This window comes from Megalops cyprinoides, chromosome 1, assembly GCF_013368585.1.
Source record: "Megalops cyprinoides isolate fMegCyp1 chromosome 1, fMegCyp1.pri, whole genome shotgun sequence".
Taxonomy (NCBI): Eukaryota; Metazoa; Chordata; class Actinopteri; order Elopiformes; family Megalopidae; genus Megalops; species Megalops cyprinoides.
The window spans coordinates 37472132-37494086 of NC_050583.1; the positions used below are offsets into that span (position 1 = coordinate 37472132).

Here is a 21955-nt window from a genome sequence, read left to right on the forward strand (position 1 = left end):
GGGGGGCTGGGTGCGGGGAGCGTGCGGGTGGAAATTTCCCTGGAACTTAATGAACTTTTTATTTAATTATTTTTTGTACTCTTTCATGCATCATCAGGTATGGAAAATTGATAAATATCGAGATGAAAAAATAAATGAGTGAAAAAGATTGATGCGTAGTTGCATACATGAATAATTCATACGTGACAGCGATATTATGCAGCATTACCGTTCTATTAGAATCCTCTTATGTTATGCTGCTCGCATTAAATGGGATTAAAGTGTGCCTCTCCGGCTGTCCATAAGAAGCATGACACTGGTAAAGGTCGTTATTATGCTATTAAGGTGTGACTGCGAGACATATCGGGTCCTCCGGCCGTGAACGCTTGGGCCTGGTGCTGTGGGGTGTGTGGGAGAAGCTCAGCTCAGTGAACAGAGCAGGTGTGGGTGGCGAGTTGGGTTCTCTCATTTCAGTTGTCCTGTTTTTGCCCTGCTGTTGTATCAGTGGGCTGGAGTGCTGTTGCAGAGTTAGAAAACGCGTCCGTCACTCTGGGGGAGGCGTGTTGGCAGCAGACAGTTGTGTCAATATCGGGCCACCTCGTACACATGAAGCAGTTTCCTGGTTGCACCCTCCCGTCTCTCCACTCCCTGCACGGTTTCTTCCATTGCCCCACTCTCCTTCATCAACCCTTCCTTTCTCCTTCCTCCCACCTCTCTCTTTCTCTCTCTGTGTCTCCCTTTGCACTCCACACCCCCACCCCCCTCGCCCTGACTGGTAGTGACAGAGTGGTTATCCCAGCTGTTAATGAGTGAGTGATGAATTCCTGTCAAAGGGGGGGAGACGGATTGCTCCTGTCTGCCCCCGGTGGTGGCTTTCGGGCACACGTCCCCCGGAGCGTGATTAATGCAGCAGGGTCTGGAGTTCTCTCACTCCCATACATCAGCTGTGGCTTAGTCCTTTTATGTAAGATCATTCCCAGTTCGATCGGGATACATTTCCCGCCCCTATCAAAAGGTACACCCTTGTAGTGTCACATTAATGTGGTTTCTGTTCCTGTCTGAGCTGTAGACCTCAGAGACGGGACCAGTAACGTGGCAGCACCTTTTGGTCTTATTTTGTTATTGTTATTCTCTTATTAAACGGCATTAATTAATGAGTTAGAGACCAACTTACTAGAATAATTGGACCACACCAAATGGGTCTGCCTGCTGGAATCCTTATTTCAGCATGGCCATGTGGTCACTCGATTCAGTGATGGGGTTGCTGAGGGAGTTCTAATCCAGATGAGCTTGGGTCTCCTCTGTCAAAAAAAGATCTGTCCATGCTGGTTTGAAACTAAACTGTTGAATTGGCAATTCCATCACAAGTGTATGAGCTGCCAAAAATGGATTAACTCCGCTGCCAGGCTGTTGTGTTGGAATCACCGTTAAGGTTATGCCTAACTGTGACTATTTAAAAGTCCTATAGTTTGCCAATTACATTTGCATTGATACGGAGTAGATGTCCCATAGTCTCTGAGCAGACCATTGTTTGAGCCTCATCACAGGGTCTAGGCTTGTCTAGTCTTTAGAGGAAAAACGTAACATCCCTCACAAGCCTGTACTTACCCACCTCACTTTTCCCAGAGTCGAGTAGTTGATGTGTCTTGGTGCCATGTTTCTTAAGAAGGGACTGTTTCCTAAGGCATAGTCAGAACCACCACCACCAGCAGCTGGTTAAGGTGACCCAGCCACGATGTATTGTCAATCTCAGGAGCTGGGAAAAGGTGCTTTCTCTTCTGCAGAGGAGCAGAAGGGAGAAAATGATGCATAGACTTTAATGATTGGCTGCATTACTTGATAATGTAACTGAGAAAAGCGCTTCTGGTTTGCTGAGCTGAGGATTACCTCTGCTTAAAGTAAACACATAAGATTTAGATGGAAACTTTTTTGGCCATTCTCCATCTGCGTAGAAGAAGGGTGTAAGGGTGCGGAAGTTGAAATAAAAGGAGAGAATAGTTATTTTTGGAGCCCTCTGTGGGCTATTGTAGTTTTGATATGGCTTTCTGAAGATGAATGGAAAAGAGGAGTTTTTGGCAGATTGAACAATGGACTGCAGGGTTTGCAATATCACTGCAGGAAATGAGTAAGGACATTGAGAGGGGTGATGGTGTCTGCTGGCTCTACCTGTGCTCTGCCCCTCCCTGGAGTACCCGGTGACTTTGCCCGGTGTTGGAGGTGACTCAGCTCCCTACCACCAGAGTGCTCGTCTCTTCCTATGTCTGCCAGGCAAACCCTTAAAACTTGTCTGATGGGTGCTCATTGCATTACTCACCACTGTTCTTAGTACTCAGCTTTCCCTTAAGTGCAGTCCTATGGGTGTGTTATTTTCTTTTTCCTCTCCAATTTCAATGTAATTAAAAGCGTTTCTTTTACGAAGGAGCCTCTGTTTGCCGTTATGGGCAAGTTGGGTTGTGTTTTATTCATTGCTGTTGTACATGTTCTTAGCTAACTCCTCCACAGAGACACGCTCCCATATCTCTTCACAGCACACGTCCTGTTCCTGTTTACTCAGTGACACTTGCAGTGGAGCAGCACTGGGGAGTGGTCTTGCTCCAGTGTGTCCATTTGAAATTCGCATGTCAATTACTTATCACGTTGTGTCAAAGGCAAATACGGCTGCAATTTGCACTGGAGCAAAGTGGTATCTTGCCCCAGTGTGTGCATTTAAAATGTACATTTTGATCACTTTTCATATTTCACTTGTACACTTGTACTACATTTCCAATGTAAAATACTGCTGTGAGCTTTCAAGTATTTGAAATACAACTGGCAGAGAACTAAAATATGTAAAATACTCCAAATAGTGCAAGGAAATCATATTTTAATGTCAAATGTCAAATGGAAACTGGCATGCAAATTCAAGCCGATTCTGAAGTGGAACAGTCTCGAGGGCGAGAGAGTTAGCCAGCACACTAACCCGCTCAAGGCAGACCCACGCCCCGATGACCACACCTGGCAACCGCGGTCCTCCAGCCCGTGGTTTTAATGCGGGCTGCTTGTCGCGGGACCCTGCAGCCGGTCCTCGGCTCCTGTGCAGCTCAGCCTTTCTCCTGCTCATTAGGCGGTTAAAATGCGCCGAGAAAACCTGTCCCGGCTAAGAGCCGCCCTGGCACAGGGAGAGGGAGAGTTTCTCAGCATATGCGCGGTCCTGGGGTGAGATGAATGGAGATGAATGAGCGCGTCTGGCGGAGGCCGGAACAGGTGGCGGAGTCGGCCTTGCGGAGACTGCCAGGGATGCACGCGCTCCAAAACTAATCAAATCAAACCAGCCCCGAATAAACAGATTGTGGTAATAATGCCAGCGACACGCTCGCAGACAAACAGCCGCGCGCGCGTGGGGGCTGAGATCCTCATCGTCCCTCCCAGCGTTCCGTAAAAACCGTCCGCCATTTACCCGGAGCATCCGAGGTGTGAAATGGGGCGAGTGTCGAAATGATCGCGTTTCCCATTCGGCGGCGTGCAGATTGCATTCGCTGCACAGCACCTCTTTGATTTGAGTAGGAAACGGGTATTTTCACCCCGCCGCTACAGCACTGAATCTAAGGAAAAGGGCTCCTACTCTCAATCTGCTGTGCAGTTAACTTCACCCTGCCTCTCTGCTGTTGCACTGGGTGAAGCGTATGCCCACCTCTCAGTCTTTTGTGGTGCCACTCGGCCCCCCTCCCGTTCTCAGCAGTGTTAAAATGGCTGGACTGTGTAGACGTGACGCTCACTGGCCCGGAGTGCCCCCCCCCCCCCCCTCCGGCGCTCACTGGAGCACGGAGGGGAGCTCTACCGGTTTTCTGACAGCTCTGCTGGGAGCCCTGGCGGCAGCAGGTAAGCAGCTGCCTCCCACATTACGGGGAATTAAAGTCAATTACGTACGTGCAGAAACGCGGGGGCGGGCCGGCCGCCTGAGTGGGAAGCTTGGGACCCCCGTGCCTGCTGGGGCTCAGGGCTGCATCAGCCTGCACTGGGCTCTTATCTGCTCTACTCCTCTGTCTTCTTGCCTCCTTTGCTTTTTTTTTTTTTTTTTTTTTCCCTCCCTCTCTCCCTCCCTCCCCCTGTGTCTCTGTTCCGCTCCCCTCAGAATGCGCATGACAAATATGACAGGCGAAGGAACTCCTCATCGCTGGGATACAATGAGAGCGATTATCTCCCTTCCTCTCCTTTGTTTCTCCGTTTGACAAAGCTGCGAGGAAATTGCAGGAAGGTATTCCTCAGAAGTTTCTCCGGCGCAGCAGCAGGCCCTTGAAGTCTGTTGTCATATTTCTGCTTCTCTGTTTCTGTAGAGGAGCGGTACGTGTCACGGAAACAGAGCGTGCAATGCCGTCTCAGCTGTGGCTGTCAGACAGCCACCTACTCCTGATCAAGGGCTTCTTCCACAGAGGAAGGTCCAACAACAGACGTGGAGATGAGCAGCTGATGTACAAGGAGCGGAGTACATGATGTCAGGGGAAGCATTAGAAGGATCAAGGAAACATAATCAGTGAGCAGGCCAGTGGGCCCTAGGCGGCCCCAGTCAGTAATCGTTCACATTACTGGCAAATTGTCCATAGTCATTAAGTAATGAGACAGCTGGAGACGCTCAGCCATTGCAGGTGGCTTTAGTAAAAAAGGGGGTGAAAGGTGCTTGATTGACTGAATGAATTAATTAATGAGTATGTGAATAATTGGCTGACTTGTTCATTCATTGACTGAATGAAGGTCTTTCCATGTGTTACAGGTGAGCGTGGTACAGGACTCGGTAAATATCTCGGGTCAGAACACCATGAACATGGTGAAGGTGCCAGACTGTCGGCTGGCGGACGAGCTGGGCGGACTGTGGGAGAACTCGCGCTTCACCGACTGCTCCCTGTGCGTGGCGGGGCAGGAGTTCCAGGCACACAAGGCCATACTGGCAGGTAGGGTCCAAGAACACCCCACCGTCGCTCACGCTGAGGGACGCTGTGCCTGACCACGCTCAAACTCCCAACAAATGCTGCTGTTCTCCTACGCTGAAGTTAAAGTTTCATTTTTGCGCGTGCTCACGGAAAGTGAAGTGTTCAACAGATTAATACAATGCGAACACACATGCTCGGACAACACACAGCACACATGCACAGAAGCATGCACGCACACACACACACAAACGCAGGAATGCACGCGCACACACACACACTCACACTCTCTTATAAATTGGTAGAAGCAACACTTAAGTGACAGCCAGTGCAGCACCATCCATTATCTCTTGCTCAATACTTTGTGCAGGTAGTTTTTATGCACTTACAAAGCTGGCATTTTTTCCACTGGAGATACGTCTGGATGCTAATTATTGAGTCAGTGAGGGGAGGTGTGGATAATCGTTTGAGCTGCAGTGGAGAAATTTTAATTTGGCCTTCTCCTGTCATGAGGGCTGTCTCTCCTGACAGTCGTTCTGTCTACTAAACAATTTTACCTGTTGTTAGCGGCGTGCAATTGCTTGTTATCTCATTGTTAAGGCATTCATTTTTAGTGACAGTTTTTCATCCACTTTGACACAAGACCAGACTCTAGATAAAATGCAGTGCGCTCCCTTTATAATCATCGCTGATGAAAGGAATCATAATCTTCAGGGCAAATCAATAGAAACCCACATTAAATGCTCTGCTATTAAGGCTGAACTTCTTCAGACAATAATCTGATCCTCTTTGACAAGTGTTTGTTAAACGGGAGTGCACTCTACTGGACAAAGGTTTGAGATTCCACCTGGGGTATTTCTTATTGGCTCCCAGAAGGGATATACATAATGTTGTAAGAGCCAAGTACACCCTGTGCATTTGCATTCAGAGGGCGGGGCAAATGAAAGTGAGGCTCCCAGTGTCCAGCGCTGTGGTCCACTCTGACATTTTCATGCACCTCTCCATCTCTCCCTCTCTGTCTGTTCCAGCCCGTTCCCCGGTGTTCAGCGCCATGTTTGAGCACGAGATGGAGGAGAGTAAAAAGGTAAGTGGGGGTGGGGGGGTTCTCGCTCTGTCTGATCCAGACGTTGTGAGGGCGGCGTCCCTTCTCCTTCTCACCAGCGATGGGTGGGTGGCTATGTCATCGCCATCAGGCCAATAATGAAAGGTGCATGCATAGGTCCATACGTAGTTTGTCCTCCACAAACATTCTTGTAGCAGCAGCCACGATGCCATTAACAGTTGGGCTGGTACTGAAAGCATATTTAGAAAAAAGCCGATAAAGCTGACATCTGTATCTACACTTATTACCTGTTTTTTCTATCCAGAGAATCTGGTGCAATCTCTCAGTCTCTGAAAATGGCCCCTGAGTGAACAGATATAGGGCTGTTAATCCCAGATTCATTAACTGGTCTCCCAGAGTGTGGGAGTGTCAGATATAACCTATCTCCCTCTGAGGCGTGAAGCCCCCCCATTTTTTTCCCCTCCTCCTCTTTCATAGTGCCGTGCTCTGTGGGGTGTCTCTCAAAGGATCCTCCCTGTTGGTTATTTTTAGATTGAATTAACATGATCTCATTCCTATTCGGCTGGCAGCTGTTATCCGAGTGTTTGTCAACCCGTTTCTACCACATCGGCAGGCGCTCCATTTACAGTTTCTGCGTGTGCAGTGCTCATAACTGCGTACTGATAATGCGGTTGAGTAGGTTGAGTAGGTTGAGCAGGTTGGGTGATCTCTTCATTGGATTGTCTCATCTGTAGAGGAATGGGAGTGTCGGTGCAGGGCCGCTTAGCTTCACAGGTTCATGTTCAGAGCTGGCCGAGCAGGACCGAGCTCATTTTCGCCGGTTGTGTTTACACGGTGTGTATGCTGCTGATTAGAATTCTTTCCTTGCCTTGCATCAGCTGTAAAGCCGTAGTATCATAGGAAGCATACCTGGAGGCAACACACAGTGCTTAAACACACGCACAGATGGCATGCAAAGCAAGAGCTTGATCTGATATTAGAGGGCTTGTGGAGCACAGTTCAGGGTACTTTCTGCTTTCGCACTTATCTGTACCGTTTAAAGAAAACTTCGCACCGTGTCGACCGTCTGTAACTATATGGCTGACAGTGAATAACAATTTTTCACAAATTGCCCTTGACTGAGGTGAGGGTTGATGGACATGTTGGGAAAACAAACTGCAAACCCTGTGCTGCCTGATTAAGTGCAGTGTTTTAAGACCATGTGTACTAAGCTCTACACAGTATGTCCCCGCACCCTGTGTAGTAAGCTCTATATTGCTCTCTCTTTCTGTAGTAAGATCTATATGCCACTTCTAATTGTCTAGGAATGTCTGTATTTCCCTCTTCCTGTGCAGTAAGCTCTCTGTGCCTCTTGGCAGATCTGTATGTCCCCTTTCCCAGTGTAGTGACCTCTTTATGCCTCTCTCCCTGTATATTAAAATCTCCATGCCTCTCTCCCTGTACAGTAGGATCTGTATGCCCCTCTCCCCTGTACAGTAAAGTCTATATGTCCCTCTCCCTGTATAATGAGATCTATATACCCCTCTCCCTGTGGGCAGGGCAACAGGGGCAGCTCAGTCAGATGTGACACTGTAGAGACACGTGGAGCAGGAGGGATGTGATTGTGTTTCTGTGCAGAATTGAGTGTGACCTCCGGAGCGCTTCAGGTCATTACCAAAAGCACCGCTTTCTCAAGACTGCCTTGTTCTTTTCACCACAGGACTGTTTCCCTCAATTGCTTCCTCTTCCCTCAATTTAATCCTCTCCAAATATTTGTCCTCCCACTTTGAGGGGCCGACTCAGCGGGTTAAACGATTTCACTGGTGGAACAGCGGGGCGTGAGAGAAATAGGGAAGGGGGTGGGCGGGCGGCGAGTTCAAAAGATTAATTTTTTTTTAGCTTTTATTTCAAAGATTATTTTAAAACATAGTGTTTTTTCTCCCCATCACCCACTCCTGCCACAGAGCAATCAAAAGGACTATAGATGGGAAACCAAACAAAATGGAAAGAAAATGGTGCTAAAATGAAATCGTCTTTCACTGTGTTCTGGCATGGGAAGCAGGCTGAGTTTCTCTCTCATAGTTTTGAGATTTCAGGCAGGTGGTGGCACTTAAAAACTGCACATTTTTTGAACTGTGCAAGCAAACGAATAAGGAGTGGAAAAGTGGTTTGGGCACAGGACGTGTGGCAAAAGTTTTGGGTGAAACGCTGTGTGAGAAACCGTTGTATTGTTTCCAGAATGCAGAAAAATAGAGAAGAATACATTGGGCTTAGTCCACGGTAAGAGTGCAAATGTGAGATGTGTGTGTAAACGTACACGTACACATACACACACACACACACACACACACACACACACATATAACATTATGACCACCTGCCTAATATGCTGTTGGTCCTCCGTGTGCCGCCAAAACAGTGCTGACCCGCCGAGGCATGGACTCTACAAGACCGCTGAACGTGTCCTGTGGTATCTGGCACCAAAACATTAGCAGCAGATCCTTCAAGTCCTGTAAGTTGTGAGGTGGAGCCGCCATGGACTTGTCGGTCCAGTACATCCCACAGATGCTCAATTGGATTGAGATCTGGAGAATTTGGAGGCCAGGGCAACACCCTGAACACTTCATCATGTTCCTCAAACTATTCCCGAACAATGTGTGCAGTGTAGCAGGGTGCATTATCCTGCTGAAAGAGGCCACTGCCATCAGGGAATACCATTGCCATTAAGGGGTGTACCTGGTCTGCAACGATGTTTAGGTAGGTGGCACATGTCAAATTGATGTCCATATGAATGTCCGGACCCAGAGTTTCCCAGCAGAACATTGCTGAGAGCATCACACTCCTCCACCGGCTTGTCATCTTCCCACAGTGCATCCTGGTGCCATCAGTTCCCCAGTTAAACAGCGCACACATACACGGCCATCCACGCGATCTAAAAGAAAACAGGACTCATCGGACCAGGCGACCTTCTTCCACTGCTCCAAGATCCGGTTCTGACACTCGCATGCCCATTGTGGGCATTTTCGACGGTGGACAGGGGTCATCATGGGTACTCTGACCGGTCTGCGGCTACGCAACCCAATACGCAGCAGGGTGCGATGCACTGTGTGTTGTGACACATTCTTCCCATAACCATCATTAAAATTTTCTGTGACTTGTGCCACAGCAGACCTTCTGTCGGTATGGACCAGACAGGATAGCCTCCGTTGCCCTTGCGCATTGATGAGGCTTGGGCACCCAACACCCTGTCGCCGGTTTGTGGTTTGTCCCTCCTCAGACCACTGTCGGTAGGTACTCCCCACTGCTGACTGGGAGCACCCCACAAGCCTTGCCGTGTCAGAGATGCTCTGACCCAGTTGTCTGGCCATAACAATTTGGCCTTTGTCAAAGTTGCTCAGGTCTTTACTCCTGCCCATTTCTCCCGCATCCAACACGTTGACTGCAAGAACTGACTGCTTACCATCTAATCTACCCAGACATTGACATGTGCCCTTGTTTGGAGATGATCAACGTTATTCGGTTCACCTGTGAGTGGTCATAAGGTTTTGGCTCATCGGTGTGTGTGTGTGTGTGTGTGTATATGTGTGTGTATGTATATATATATATATATATAACAAGGAAGGCTCTACTAACTTAAGTTAAGTTTTAAGTAAACTAGCAATTGACGAGCTGTATTGTTATAATCATTCATATCATCATCACCCTTAGTCACCCAGCTACCAACTTTGTATTAAAGGCATGGTAAGCCATTTTATCTGTGAAATCTTTGACTGCTATAAATTCATATCTTACTAGTTTCAGCCTAATTACTGTAGTAGTTGCAAGTGCCACACTTACATTTATTTTTACTTGCTACACCAATAATGAACTGAGCATCCACAATTAGACTAGCTTAGATGTGCCTGACTAGTTTCTCCCATCTTGGGAGATACCATGAACCTAATTGTTAGTTAGTTATGGTGTAAATGTTTATCCTACTATACTAGACATTTCTGCATTCTGTTGTTGTTGTTAATCCGGATTATGATGTTTGTTATTAATGTCATTGTAATTTGGAACTGTTTCTTAGCCCTGTTCATAATTGGTCCTTAATTAATCTGTGGTGTAATCACAGAGGTGGGACCACAGGTCTGTGTATGAATTTCCCCAGATGTTGCAGTTGTTAAATGGGTTATCATAAAGCTCCCTGTATTAGTGCATATGCTCAGCGATTATCACTGTGCAGCTGGTATCTTTTCAGTATAGTCTTAATGCTTTCCCTCTGATATGTTTTGCAGAAGGACAACTGTTTAGCAGCCATCTTCGATTTTGCGGATTGCTGTAGTATAGAAATTAATGGGGACAGCTACTACGTCCAGTGTGTTTATGATGACCACTGTCTCACACAGCAGTGTGTTGGAAAGTAGACCATGATGAGAGCGTGTGTACTGCAGAGGGCAGGATTGGGCTCCTGTGTCTCAGGCATGCCTAGATTGCAGTGATTTAGCAGCCGCATCTGCCTGAGACTGATACTTATAAGGCTCAGATGGGAAATGATGCAGCGCATGGTGAGGAAATACATTTTAATTGGTGTTTAAGTGCCTGTTTTTCATGAGTGGGAGAGAGAGAGCGAGGGAGATCTGTATATCTGCGAAGGAGAAATGGATAAATAAGTTAACCCTCCTTTAGAGAAGTCTATAAAGACAAATGAGGTTATTTAAAAAAAAAAAAAATCTTAACGAGGAAACTTGTTTGGCGGACTTTCTTAAAAAGACAGGAGTGAAAGTCTACCATCCCCCATCCAAGTAACGTTTCGAAGTGAATACCGGAATAATAAACCAACGCATTAAAATGTTGGTTTTCCACGGCTGACCCTGTCGAAATGCATTGTGTTCCGGCTCAGATAAAGCGAAGCTATAATTGGTTTGCTGCCTGGTTCTGCTTGTCGGAGTGAAGAAAGGTTTGGGTTAGCATTACCATGTGGCCGAATGATAAAGAGCGCTCTCGTAGCTGCAGGCTCCGCTTGTTGGAAATTACTTCTTCGGTTTCATTTCAGAAAAAAGAGACAAAGTTAATATGCGTGAGAAGCAGCACTGATACCTTAGTTGAATTTTATTTTTTACGTGCAGAGCTTTTCATTTTGGTTCTTAAGGTATTGGTTTATTTGCTCTTGTTGTCATCATTTCTGTGTGGCAGTTGTTTGAAAGATCCTTATACTTTCTTGGTGGATGTGTTTAGTTCTTTGAGATGATGCACTGAAGGAGGAGGGGCACTTGATAGTACAGTAGTACATCAGGTGAAAAACAGGCGAATGGAGTAAGCAATTACTCTATAGCTTGAATTGAAAAATACCATAGAATTACATTTGTTGAATTATTGAACTTACAAAGAACCACAAAAGCCTGTTGTTTGCGTGGGGGCCTTTGTGGATTCTCAGGGCGTATCGTGCAGCGTGTTTGTTTGAGTCAGCTGGCAGAGGCAAATTCCTCTCCTGAGAGGTGGGTGCCTTAGAGTGAGGATCGGGGAACCCTTGTGGCCTGCGACTCTGGCAGGGAATGGAAATTGTGTAGCTGAGGAACTGTGGGTTTCACCTGCACATCCTTCCCTCCTACCCAGAACCGTGTGGAGATCAATGACGTGGAGCCTGAAGTCTTCAAAGAGATGATGTGCTTCATCTACACGGGCAAGGCTCCGAACCTGGACAAGATGGCCGACGATCTGCTGGCAGCAGCAGACAAGGTGGGGCATAACGAGTAGCTACAGTTAAACACAGCAATAGAAGGAAACAGCAGTAAACAGGCATTGAATCTGTTTGTTTTTGTATGCCTCTGAGGTCATTTTTTGGTCTGCATGTACAGCCAATACTCGAAGAAACAGAAGAGTCATTTCATAAAATGAGCAATAATGTTTAATGCCATTTCTTTTTATGCCTGCTCTCATAGAGCGATAAAGCATTAAAATAGATGCAAATCACTTAATGTATGACATTTTAAGTTTTTGAATTTTTAAAAATTCCTTAATAGAAATGACTCCGAAAATATTTATTTTAATATATTAAATACAGCGCATTGGTTTAGATCATCCATGTTAACAAACAATGGCTTAATAGAAAAGAACTGCCTTGGAGGACAGACAGTTCTTGGAGAAAACAGTTCTTGGAGGAACATAAAGGGAAAAAGACCATCAGAAAGAAGACAGAAAACTCTGGCTGACCTTCTACAGGTTCTTCTGAGGGGTCCTATAATTCTCTCCTCTGATACAGTCCAAATTGTTCCCCCATGCATTTAAACAGTACTTTCTTGGCCCACAGGAAATGACCATTTTTCGTTAGATTCAAAGGACTTTGCTTTATTGTTCAGCGTGGGGCTGTTTTACAGAGAGGCTCCTGTCAAATTGCATTCAGTTACTCTTCTTTCTGCCTCTCTTTCTGTTCTGTCCCTCAGTTCATGTGCTAACGATAGTGCTCAGGTCATTAGCAACTATACAAACAATGTGGAGAATAGATGTCCAAGGTTCAAGCTCTGACCTTGCACATACACCACTCTGACTAAATGTAAAATGCTGCAAAAAACTGCCTCAATGCCTCAAATGTAAAACGTAAAATTTACACATGAACTAACACAATCAGTGTTGTTCATAAGATCGCTTCATCAAACAATGCGAGCGTGAAATATATAGTGAAGTATGTAGCTTACAGGAAGTTATACCTGTAACAAGTTAATTTTGATAGCTAACTGTTTATTCCAACTCGGTCTTACTAGCCTACAGTACCCAGCTAGCTATAGACAGCTAGCTAGACAGCCGGATAACATGCCTGCAATCTAGGTAGCTGTGTATTATAGCAAGCTACCAAGTTATTTTAACAAGTGAGCTAATATGTTGCTGATATATAACTCTCATCGGGAGAAGTTTAACCAATTTTTGGATTCACGTACAGCTAGAATATCCTGAACTCGCAGGCATTGCTCCGAGGCACTGTAACCACTGACACTCTGACACTCCATGTCATTTCCAACACATACAAAGATCTGGAAACAAAAAAGTGTAACTGGCATCACATGCTTAATCTGACGTAATCTAATCTGATTTACTTTACCTGCCTGCGTCGTGCTGCAGTAAATTAGTGCTGATGTCAGCTTCACCTCCACAGCTCTGCAGGATTTTATGAATTGGAGATGCTTTGCCAATGAAATCGAAATGGCTTCAGTATGTCTACATGTAACATTACAGTAAAAAAAAAAAAGTATTAATAGTTGTAATATTGGGGAACCAAACGGAATGACTGCAGATGGGGCCATGCATATCAGTATATATCAAAGTCTAGAACAGTGCTTCCCAATCCTCTCCTGGAGGACCCCTTGTCCTGCATGTTTTAGATCTCGCCCTTCTCCAACACAGCTGATTCAAATGATCAACTCGTTATGAACTCCTGAAGCTGCTTAATAACAAACTGTTCATTTAAATCAGCTGTGTTGGAGCAGGGAGAGATCTAAAACATGCAGGACAAGGGGTCCTCCAGGAAAGGTTTGGGAAACGCTGGTCTAGAATATACATAAGCTCATGTACAGAACACCATGCCGACAGTCTCTCTGCCCCCAACCCCCCCCCCCCCCCCCATTGATATCTCTTCCTTCTCTCCCTCTTCTCTCTGTCTGAAACTTTCTGTATCCTGCCTTTCCCTCATTCCCCCTGCCCCCCTCCTCCCTGTGGCCCGTGCCTGCCCTGACTCCTCTGACAGTACGCTCTGGAGCGGCTGAAGGTTATGTGTGAGGACGCCCTGTGCACCAGTCTGTCGGTGGAGAACGCCGCTGAGATCCTCATCCTGGCTGACCTGCACAGTGCCGACCAGCTCAAGACGCAGGCCGTCGACTTCATCAACTAGTGAGTCTGCCCTGCCGCTCCCCACCCCGCCTCACATCTCCCCCCCATCGGCAGCCCTTTAAAACAGCAGCTTCCACTTGGGGGGGTGATGATTCAGTGGCTAATTCTGTTTGTCCACTGCTTGTGTACTGTTTTCTCATTCAGAGGAACCTGTTGTCTGTAAAAGGCTTCCTTTATTTTATCACATTTTGTGTGTGTGCGTGTGTATTGAATGTGTACACAGGAGCTTTGAAGTATTTGAAAATGAAACTAATTGTATTTAATTGCCCTTGCAAGGCTGATTGAAAAATAATTGGTGTATCCAAGTAAAAATGTTCCCTGGGAGGTTTTTTCGTTTGGAAATCCTTGAATGGGTGAAACACAGCTTGGAATTTATTAGAAAAAATTCACATTCTTAATGAAAGGTAAAACTAACATAAATTGCAAATAGATTACAGACACCTCTATTCAGTTGCACATTTCAGCAAGGCAGCAAACACACATGGGAAGCAGATGGAGATTAAATGAAAATGGTGAAAAAATAACCCAAGCGAATATGCGAGTAGAGCAGATATGTATCCGCAAACAGTGCTCCCAAATGTGTTGACCTGGGTAGCAAACACCAGGGCTGTTTCATTCTCAAACAGCCCCACTGACAATGAAAATGAAGTGATAATTAGAACACTTCACTGAGATGGTTTTCACATATAGGCCTCTTTAAGTGATGGAGTCAGTTAGAAGTGAGTCCTTTGAGTGGGAGAAAAAAAAGAACTCAATTCTCTTTGTGTTGTAGAGAATAAGAATTTAGAGAATAAGCGTGTTTGAAATTTAAAAGTATAAGTTGAAATTAACAGCTTTTTGTTAGAACAAAAACATCCCGAGAAAAATACAGCAGAAATTATATTTTAAAACAAATTGAAGTTAAAAGGCATGCTTCAAAAGCATTATGGTTCCAGTTATTTATAATCCCATCAGTGTTTTGTTAATATCAGTGGCAAAGAACCAGACATGCATGCTTCGCATATATGTCTTGTGTATTGATGTCTTCCTTCTCCACTCTTTAATTTCTCTCACATTAATACTGTTTCTCTCTATGGGTGAGAGGGGTTGAGAGCTTTTTGTAATGCAGATTCCTTAGTTGAACCTCATTATTAATTGTAGCCCTGGCTTTATGACAGTTCAATTTGCCACAATATTGTTGTTTTCAGAGAATTGGCCTCTGGGGACTCCCAACAGCAAAGCGCTATCAACCCTCTCTGTGGAAGAAAAAAATCAATAAGATAGAAAACAAAACAGGCTGCAACCAATATAATACCCCTTCCTCAGCCACCCTCCTGCCCTCTAACCCTTGTTAATCCCCACAGTCAGACACAGGCCCCCCTTCCTCCGACACAGCCTATTTCCTAGGCCTGGATGTAATCTCTGCCTAGAGCTGGACTGCTGGGGACTCAGACAATCAGCCCCATACATGCCAATGGCGAGATTGTCAAGTACACTTTGAGGCCAGGGGAAAACATTTTCACTTGCTGTGTGTGCAATGAATGCGCGCGCACACATACATGCATACACATATACACGCACATGCACATATGCTCATGCACACACACACATGCATATCATTGCTGAATATTTCACTGGTGGGAAGACTTGCACCACACTGGTGTACATGCTGACTGTGTATATCTTGGGCAAAAAGCACAGCATGTCTAGCAGTAAGCAGCTGTGTGTGATGTTAAATCGCTACACAATCATGAGGTGGAGATGTACAGAATTCTTTGTTTGGCAGAATACTTTACTTTCAGGTGAAAAGCAGGGATTGGACTAGTTCCAGTCAGTGATTTCACCTTAGCCAGTGCGAAATGAAACCTGTGATGTCAGATCATTGACTGTGAAGAATGTTTTTATAGTTGCCGCTGAAATTTCTATAGGAGTTTAGCGTTTTTTATCTTCTGCTACATTTAGGATATCCCTTTTTTCTCTCAGTTTACCATGCTGTTCGTTTTACACTTCCTAAATGTGACAGTTTCTCACAGGGGAAGTTGAGACATTTTAAAGCTAGTGATAAAATTATGTTTGTCACATGTCGCATGCCAGACAATGAGAAACATCTGGTTGAACCAGAGATTGGATGCACTCTTTGACCTCAAGTCCCTGCACATGTATAGAGATGTACCAGTTGCATGTGGGATCCTTCAGTTTTATTCAGGCTGATAAGCTGTAAGTCCATAACGACCAAGCTCTGCTGAGCCGCACCCCCTTCGTCAGCCCTTCTCTCTGGCCCTGCGGCCTGAGGAGATGCGAGGTGGAGGAGACGCAATTGATTGAGATGCTGACACAGCTTGACCGCTCCTTACCCCTGTGGAACAGGCGGGGGCGCTGCTCCAGACTGAGCCCTGAGGCTGCACAGAAGGACCCCCGTGCCCCGTGGAAGTTCCCTTCTGCACTCAGAGCTTCAGCACTCAGAGCTTCAGCACTGGCAGCTTCAGCACTGGCAGCCCCTGTGGAGTTTATATGAGCAGGACTCTCAATTGCTTAATTGAACCCTTTATTGAAGTATTAATTGGCCCAATATGTCTCCCTTGACCTTTTGACGCTGTAAGTAGCTGTAACTGCGATTGTGATTGTGCATATTAGCCATCAGTCAAGGAGGTGTCGAAAACCAGCCAACAACGAAGCGAGAGGAGGGAGAGAGAAAGCGGGGACTAGATCTGGCGACAGTCTCACTACATTATTTAAATGTCTTCTCTGGAGTTCACACGTTTTTTTTATTATTTTTTTCTGTGGGGATTTGAAGGTTCTTTTCCCTGTTGCCTCTGATCGGTCCTGATGAGATGTGTTCTATTTTCTTGTCCTCTTTTTTAAATCAAATTTGCATTTGAAAATTAAAAACATTACACCCAAACAAACACGTAAGTCATGGCTCTGCTTCAGCTGTAGACTCTATCAAGATCAAATCTTATTAAGGTGGGAATAGCATTGGGTATTTTTTTTGCATCCATCACCTGCTGATAGTCCTCCGGTGCAAGTGTGGTAGCGGGATCTCAGAGTGTAGGAAAAGGTTAGCACAACGGCTCCCCCCCAAACCCCTCCCAGCCTGGGCGCTGCTTTAATAACCTGCGCTGGCTCTCGGGTGGCCCCTCAGACAGACAGATTTGTTACCTGCCCAAGTGGAAAGGGGGGTTGTGACGACCACAGAGACTCTCTCTCACATCGCTCACGGTGACCCGCAGCGCTGCGCTACACTTCCATTACAAATTGATATGCCATAGCAACCCCCCCCCCCTCCCTACACCACCCTTTATCCTTGTTTTTGTTGTTGTTCTTTTATCCCGTCAAGTCTAGGACTACTTTTAAGGCCGAATGAGGAACTGCCGTCTAGTTGATAAGCCCGTGGGGAGAGGAGAGGCGAGGCAGCTACTGCCACCAGTGTAGGGGTGGCACTGTGGCTGATGCACACCGGCCTTGCAGGGAGCAGCCTTTGCGTTCAGAGCCTTGTCCCCCCCCTCCACTACTGGAGGATCCAGAGATACCTCAGCTTGTATGCACATGGATAATTTGATTTTGGATTATCAGAGACATATCATGTGTTTCACAGCAGGTGCTTACATAAATCAGTGTGCGTGTGCGTGCGCGTGTGCGTGTGCGCGTGTGCGTGTGCGTGTGCGCGTGCGTGTGCGTGTGTGTGTGTATGCGTGTGTGTGTGCGTGTGTGTATGAAGAGGCTGGCCAAATACTTCTTACCTAAAAAGGTATGATAAAAACACTGGAATGGAGATGTAAAAATGCTGAATTTATTTTAAATGAATAGGACAGGTTAAAATAGGCATACATAAAAGGGAAAAAATGGCTGAAACAAATAAATGTTTAAAACCAAGGCTAAAACACTAATAGCTCTCCCTAACTCCTCTGCTGAGCATTTTTAACATCTCCGTTCCTGTGAAAGAAAGTCTTTTAAGTGAGAAGTATTCAGCCAGCTGCTTCACAGTGTGCGCTTGAGTATGTGTGTGTGCACATCTGCAGGTCTGGGAGAACGATGTGACGCATTCGGATCCCCTGATACTCTCTCCCTCTCGTTTCAGTCACGCGGCGGAGGTGATGGAGACGTCGGGGTGGAAGTCCATGGTGGCGTCGCACCCTCACCTGGTGGCCGAGGCCTACCGCTCCCTGGCCTCGGCGCAGTGCCCTTTCCTCGGGCCGCCCCGCAAGCGGCTGAAACAGTCCTAGTGACGGCGCCGTGTCCTCCGTCGCGAAGCTCCCAGCCGCTTCCTCCCAGACCTCCCTCACCTTCAGACACTCTGATGAGCCCACTGTCAAGCATCCCTCCCCCCAACCTCCTCAGCCTCTACTGCTGTACTTTGTCTCAGAACACTTGATGGGAAGATAAATAGGGATGGGGTGGATGGCCTGTAGGGCGGGCAAGGCCAGAGACCCGCACACTGTAGCTTTGCCGTGTAGACAGAGGGGACCCTGGAGGCGTCACTAATGAAGAACACACCAGGAAAAGGACAAATACTGTTTTTTTTTTTTTTTAATCAAATCTTAATCCATGAAATATGGAATGGACAAGGAAAAAAAAAACACAGACAACAATACATTTCCAGACACGGCTCGTAGTCTTGTATCCCCACTCCTGTCTGTGTCATGGAATAAGTAAATATATTTTAAAATGCTGAGATATAGATAGGTGGGTGTTTGGACATCTGAAAAGCAAGGAGAGGAAATAGATAAGACTGCTGTTTTCGGGAGGATCGTAAAAGGTTACCCACATGCCATTATCTGTTCCACAGGCGTTGACAACAACTTCAGAACATAAGAAACAAAAGTGGAGGGCTATTAAAAACAAAAAACAAACATAAAGAGAAAACCTTTGCACTACTGTATGTCTTTCTCCCTCATGGTCTTCATTTTTGCCATCCACAGTGACTTGAAATACAGAATTTGGGGAAAAAAAAAAAAAAAAAAAAAAATGGGAGTTGACTGGACAATGCAGCCCCAAGGTGACCACTGAAGAGACTGAAGAGAAGAATGGATTTCCATGTTGAACTCTGCTTGGCTTGCCTCTTTTTCTTATTTTTTAAATGCAATGGAGAGAGCATATATACCGACGTGAGTAAGCAAGCATACAGACAAGAGAAGGGATGGAACGATGTAAATAAATTTTTGTGACATTTGTATTTGAATTTTTCTCTTCGTAGCACTTGTGTATTAAAATCCAAGGTTTCTGTACAAAACCAAAAAAAAAAAAAAAAAAAAGAGAGAGTCACTCGGAGATTGAGGTGAAAATTGTCAATAACAGTTCCGAGGTCAGATCAGGCATGCAGTTTTTCCTTTTGTCCTTTATTTTTCCTTTTTTTTGATTTCAAAAGAGAAAAGACCGTTGGAGATGGTTTTTTTTTTTTTTCCTTAGCAGTTTGTACAAACCTCAGTGTTTTGGAACTATTGAAAGACTTTTTCATCCACAAAATTGAAAAACAGGAGTTTTTGGTTGGGGGAAAAAATATTGATTGAACACGTTTTAATGTTCAAGATATCCAGATTATTTCTGTAAGAAAAGTGCAAAATCAAACAAAAAGTAAAACACTGTTAGCTGTTTATACACAAATGCAATCACCTGCAGTATTCCATGTGGAAGAAAACCCCTTTCTTTCCTTTTCTTAATATTAGGTGGTGTTCATTAGTGACACTTAAATAGTTGTAAAAATGTTTTGTTCCTAAAGGAATAAATTACAACTATTTTGTATCGTATGTTGTCTGTGTCCTCTGTGGATCATTTATTTGAAAAAATGAACAGCCCGCCCTCAGTGTGTGTGTGTGTGTGTGTGTGTGTGTGTGTGTGTGTATATGTGTATTAAAACTGAAATAGATCAGTTAACACAGTTACTTGAATGCTAAACTATTATAATCTGTAGAGGATCATTCCCATGACTATCAGAACTCACTGGATTAATTTAATATTGTCCGTCATAAAGCTAATGGCAATAATAAAATCTTCTCGAGACTGAATTAGCTGGTATCTTACACTTTTCATTGTAAAAGCATCTTGCTGTTCTCTTGTCCAAGTCCTGAGTGTAAATTCAGTTGTTCTTGCATTTCTCTCCATAATCTTAGTTTGCATGTTTCTAATTAAATTAGTTTTTAACTACAATTACTCTGCTAGGAGGTTTCATTTAGTCATTCGCCAGTGAACAGTCCATTACACACATGCTTAATTAACACTGCGCTGATTTATGCCATGTGTTGGTGTGGATTTCAGGTCCTCCGGGATCTGAGGTCATAGTCATCCCACCCGGAGCTTTGCCGTTGTAGTCCTGTCTAAAACGAGAATTCGGAGACACGGAATTCAGACATGGAGGGAGGAATAAAATAGTCTAAATGCAGGAATGTTCAAGTTGGTTTTTATGATGTTACACTTGCGGAGAACAGAAATATTAGTGTTGACCTCATGTGCTGTTTGTGCAGGGTCATTTTACATCATTGTAAATGCTTGAACATGCAGTGACTCAATACATGCTCTGCAGAACTGAGGGGTGTAAAAAATTTCATCGATTACTTGACCTTTCTAAAGTTTGTTGGTGACTGAGGTCTCGAGGCAGAGGCACATTGCACAGTGTATTCAGTATAATTCAATCAGAAATAGGTTATAAAATGAATCCAGTGCAGGACAAACAGGGGTTTTGGGTGGACAGAAGCACCCTGCTTCAAAGGTTTGGACCTGCAATATCAATCACTAGTCCCCATTTCTTTGTAAGAGGTCCCCTGCTCTCGGCCAATCTGCTGGAAGCATGGGAGATGATGCAGCAGTTAGGTCCTGCATTGTAACTGGTAAGTTTAAGTAACTCGGTGAGGCTTAATGATAAGGAATGAAGGCAGTGTTTTTGGCAGGCATTTGTTTTTAGGGACTCCAGAACAGGCAGTTCTCTTCTCACTCGCGGTATGGTGAGTGGCGACTTGCAGACGAGGCGTCTTGACTCACAGGGGAGTAGTGGACGACCGCAGCAAGGCATTAGCCCAGAGTCTGGCACAGTTGTCTTTGCTGTGGGGTAATGTTAACTGGGTTAAACTGAAGGCACTGTGGAAAAGGGAGCAGTGAAAGTCATGTGGTCCAGCCCTGTAAGGCCCTGTAACCTGACGGAACCCAGAAAAAACCTGTCGGGTTTGAGACGATGATTGCATTATAACACTTTTAGGTCCGGATCTCAGGTTTTGAATGCAATTCTGTCTATCTGGACTAAAATCTCATTTGAATGAGTGACATACACATAAAAAGGCAATTAATGTTTTTAAGGCTACAGAGCATATCAAGCTATAATGTAGAATTTATTTACTTATTTAGACAGAACTTATTTTCACCTAAGTACCTTCTGTTTTCACAAAAAGGTACTGTTCATTTCCTATGCGACTCCTTGTACAGTATTCACCACATAGCGCACTGTTTTGCCAAGAAGGATGGACTCTATTGTGTTTGGTTATTAACCTACTGAACGTTATGTACTCGGACCTTTTGCGCGGACCTTCACTGATATTTCCTCATTCATTGAGTGAACTGCATTTTACCAAAAAAGGAGAGGTTTTGGAATGAATTTTGATAATTGTTGGCCACTGAATGTGATTTTGAATTGATGTCATCATCACCATTAGCCAGTAATTACTAGTGTTTTCACACAAGTGCTCAACTCTCATTAGGTTGGGTGTTAAAGCATGTGGGTCAGGTCAGGCCCATGTTTCACCTGTGCAAACCTTTGTTATGCTGTAAGACATTACATGGTTGTTTATAAAACTATGATGCTTCAGTCAGGAAGTTATTGTTAGCATGTTAATATCCAGTGAAAGCAGTATTGATTTTTGTCAAGGATTCTGAAATATTAGCTCAGAACAAGCATGAAATGTCTGCAGAAAAGAACAGGAATCGTTGTTTCATTTCAAAGGTATAATACTAATGACAAATGCATTGACATAATTATGAAAGCTATATAGCTGTTAGTGGGGGTTGGTTGGTAATTATACATTGTGGAGAAGCTGCTTAACCCATCTCAGAAACAGAAAGAGTAGAACTTAACATAATTTTTTAACCTAGCAAAGAAAGGAACCAGTTATGAGTACACTGCTTTCTAGCCACACCTATGTATTTTTCCACAAGACAAGCAAACAGGTGTAGCCAATTAACTAATAGCTGATGTGGCAGTCACAGAATTACA

The 21955-nt window shown here is 44.9% G+C and overlaps 1 protein-coding gene across 6 annotated transcripts in view; it reads left to right on the forward strand.

Moving 5' to 3' along the window:
• Nucleotides 1-18284, forward strand: part of LOC118782130 (speckle-type POZ protein-like) — an 87141-nt gene extending 68857 nt beyond the window's left edge. For all 6 annotated transcript variants that reach the window (XM_036535405.1, XM_036535433.1, XM_036535414.1 and 3 more), the window contains 5 exons: nucleotides 4727-4904; nucleotides 5909-5964; nucleotides 11518-11640; nucleotides 13640-13782; nucleotides 17840-18284. In XM_036535405.1, coding sequence (XP_036391298.1) covers nucleotides 4727-4904; nucleotides 5909-5964; nucleotides 11518-11640; nucleotides 13640-13782; nucleotides 17840-17984 — 645 coding nt within the window. In that variant the 3' untranslated portion in view covers nucleotides 17985-18284. The remainder of the gene's footprint in view (nucleotides 1-4726; nucleotides 4905-5908; nucleotides 5965-11517; nucleotides 11641-13639; nucleotides 13783-17839) is intronic.
• The last annotated feature ends 3671 nt before the right edge of the window (nucleotides 18285-21955 follow it).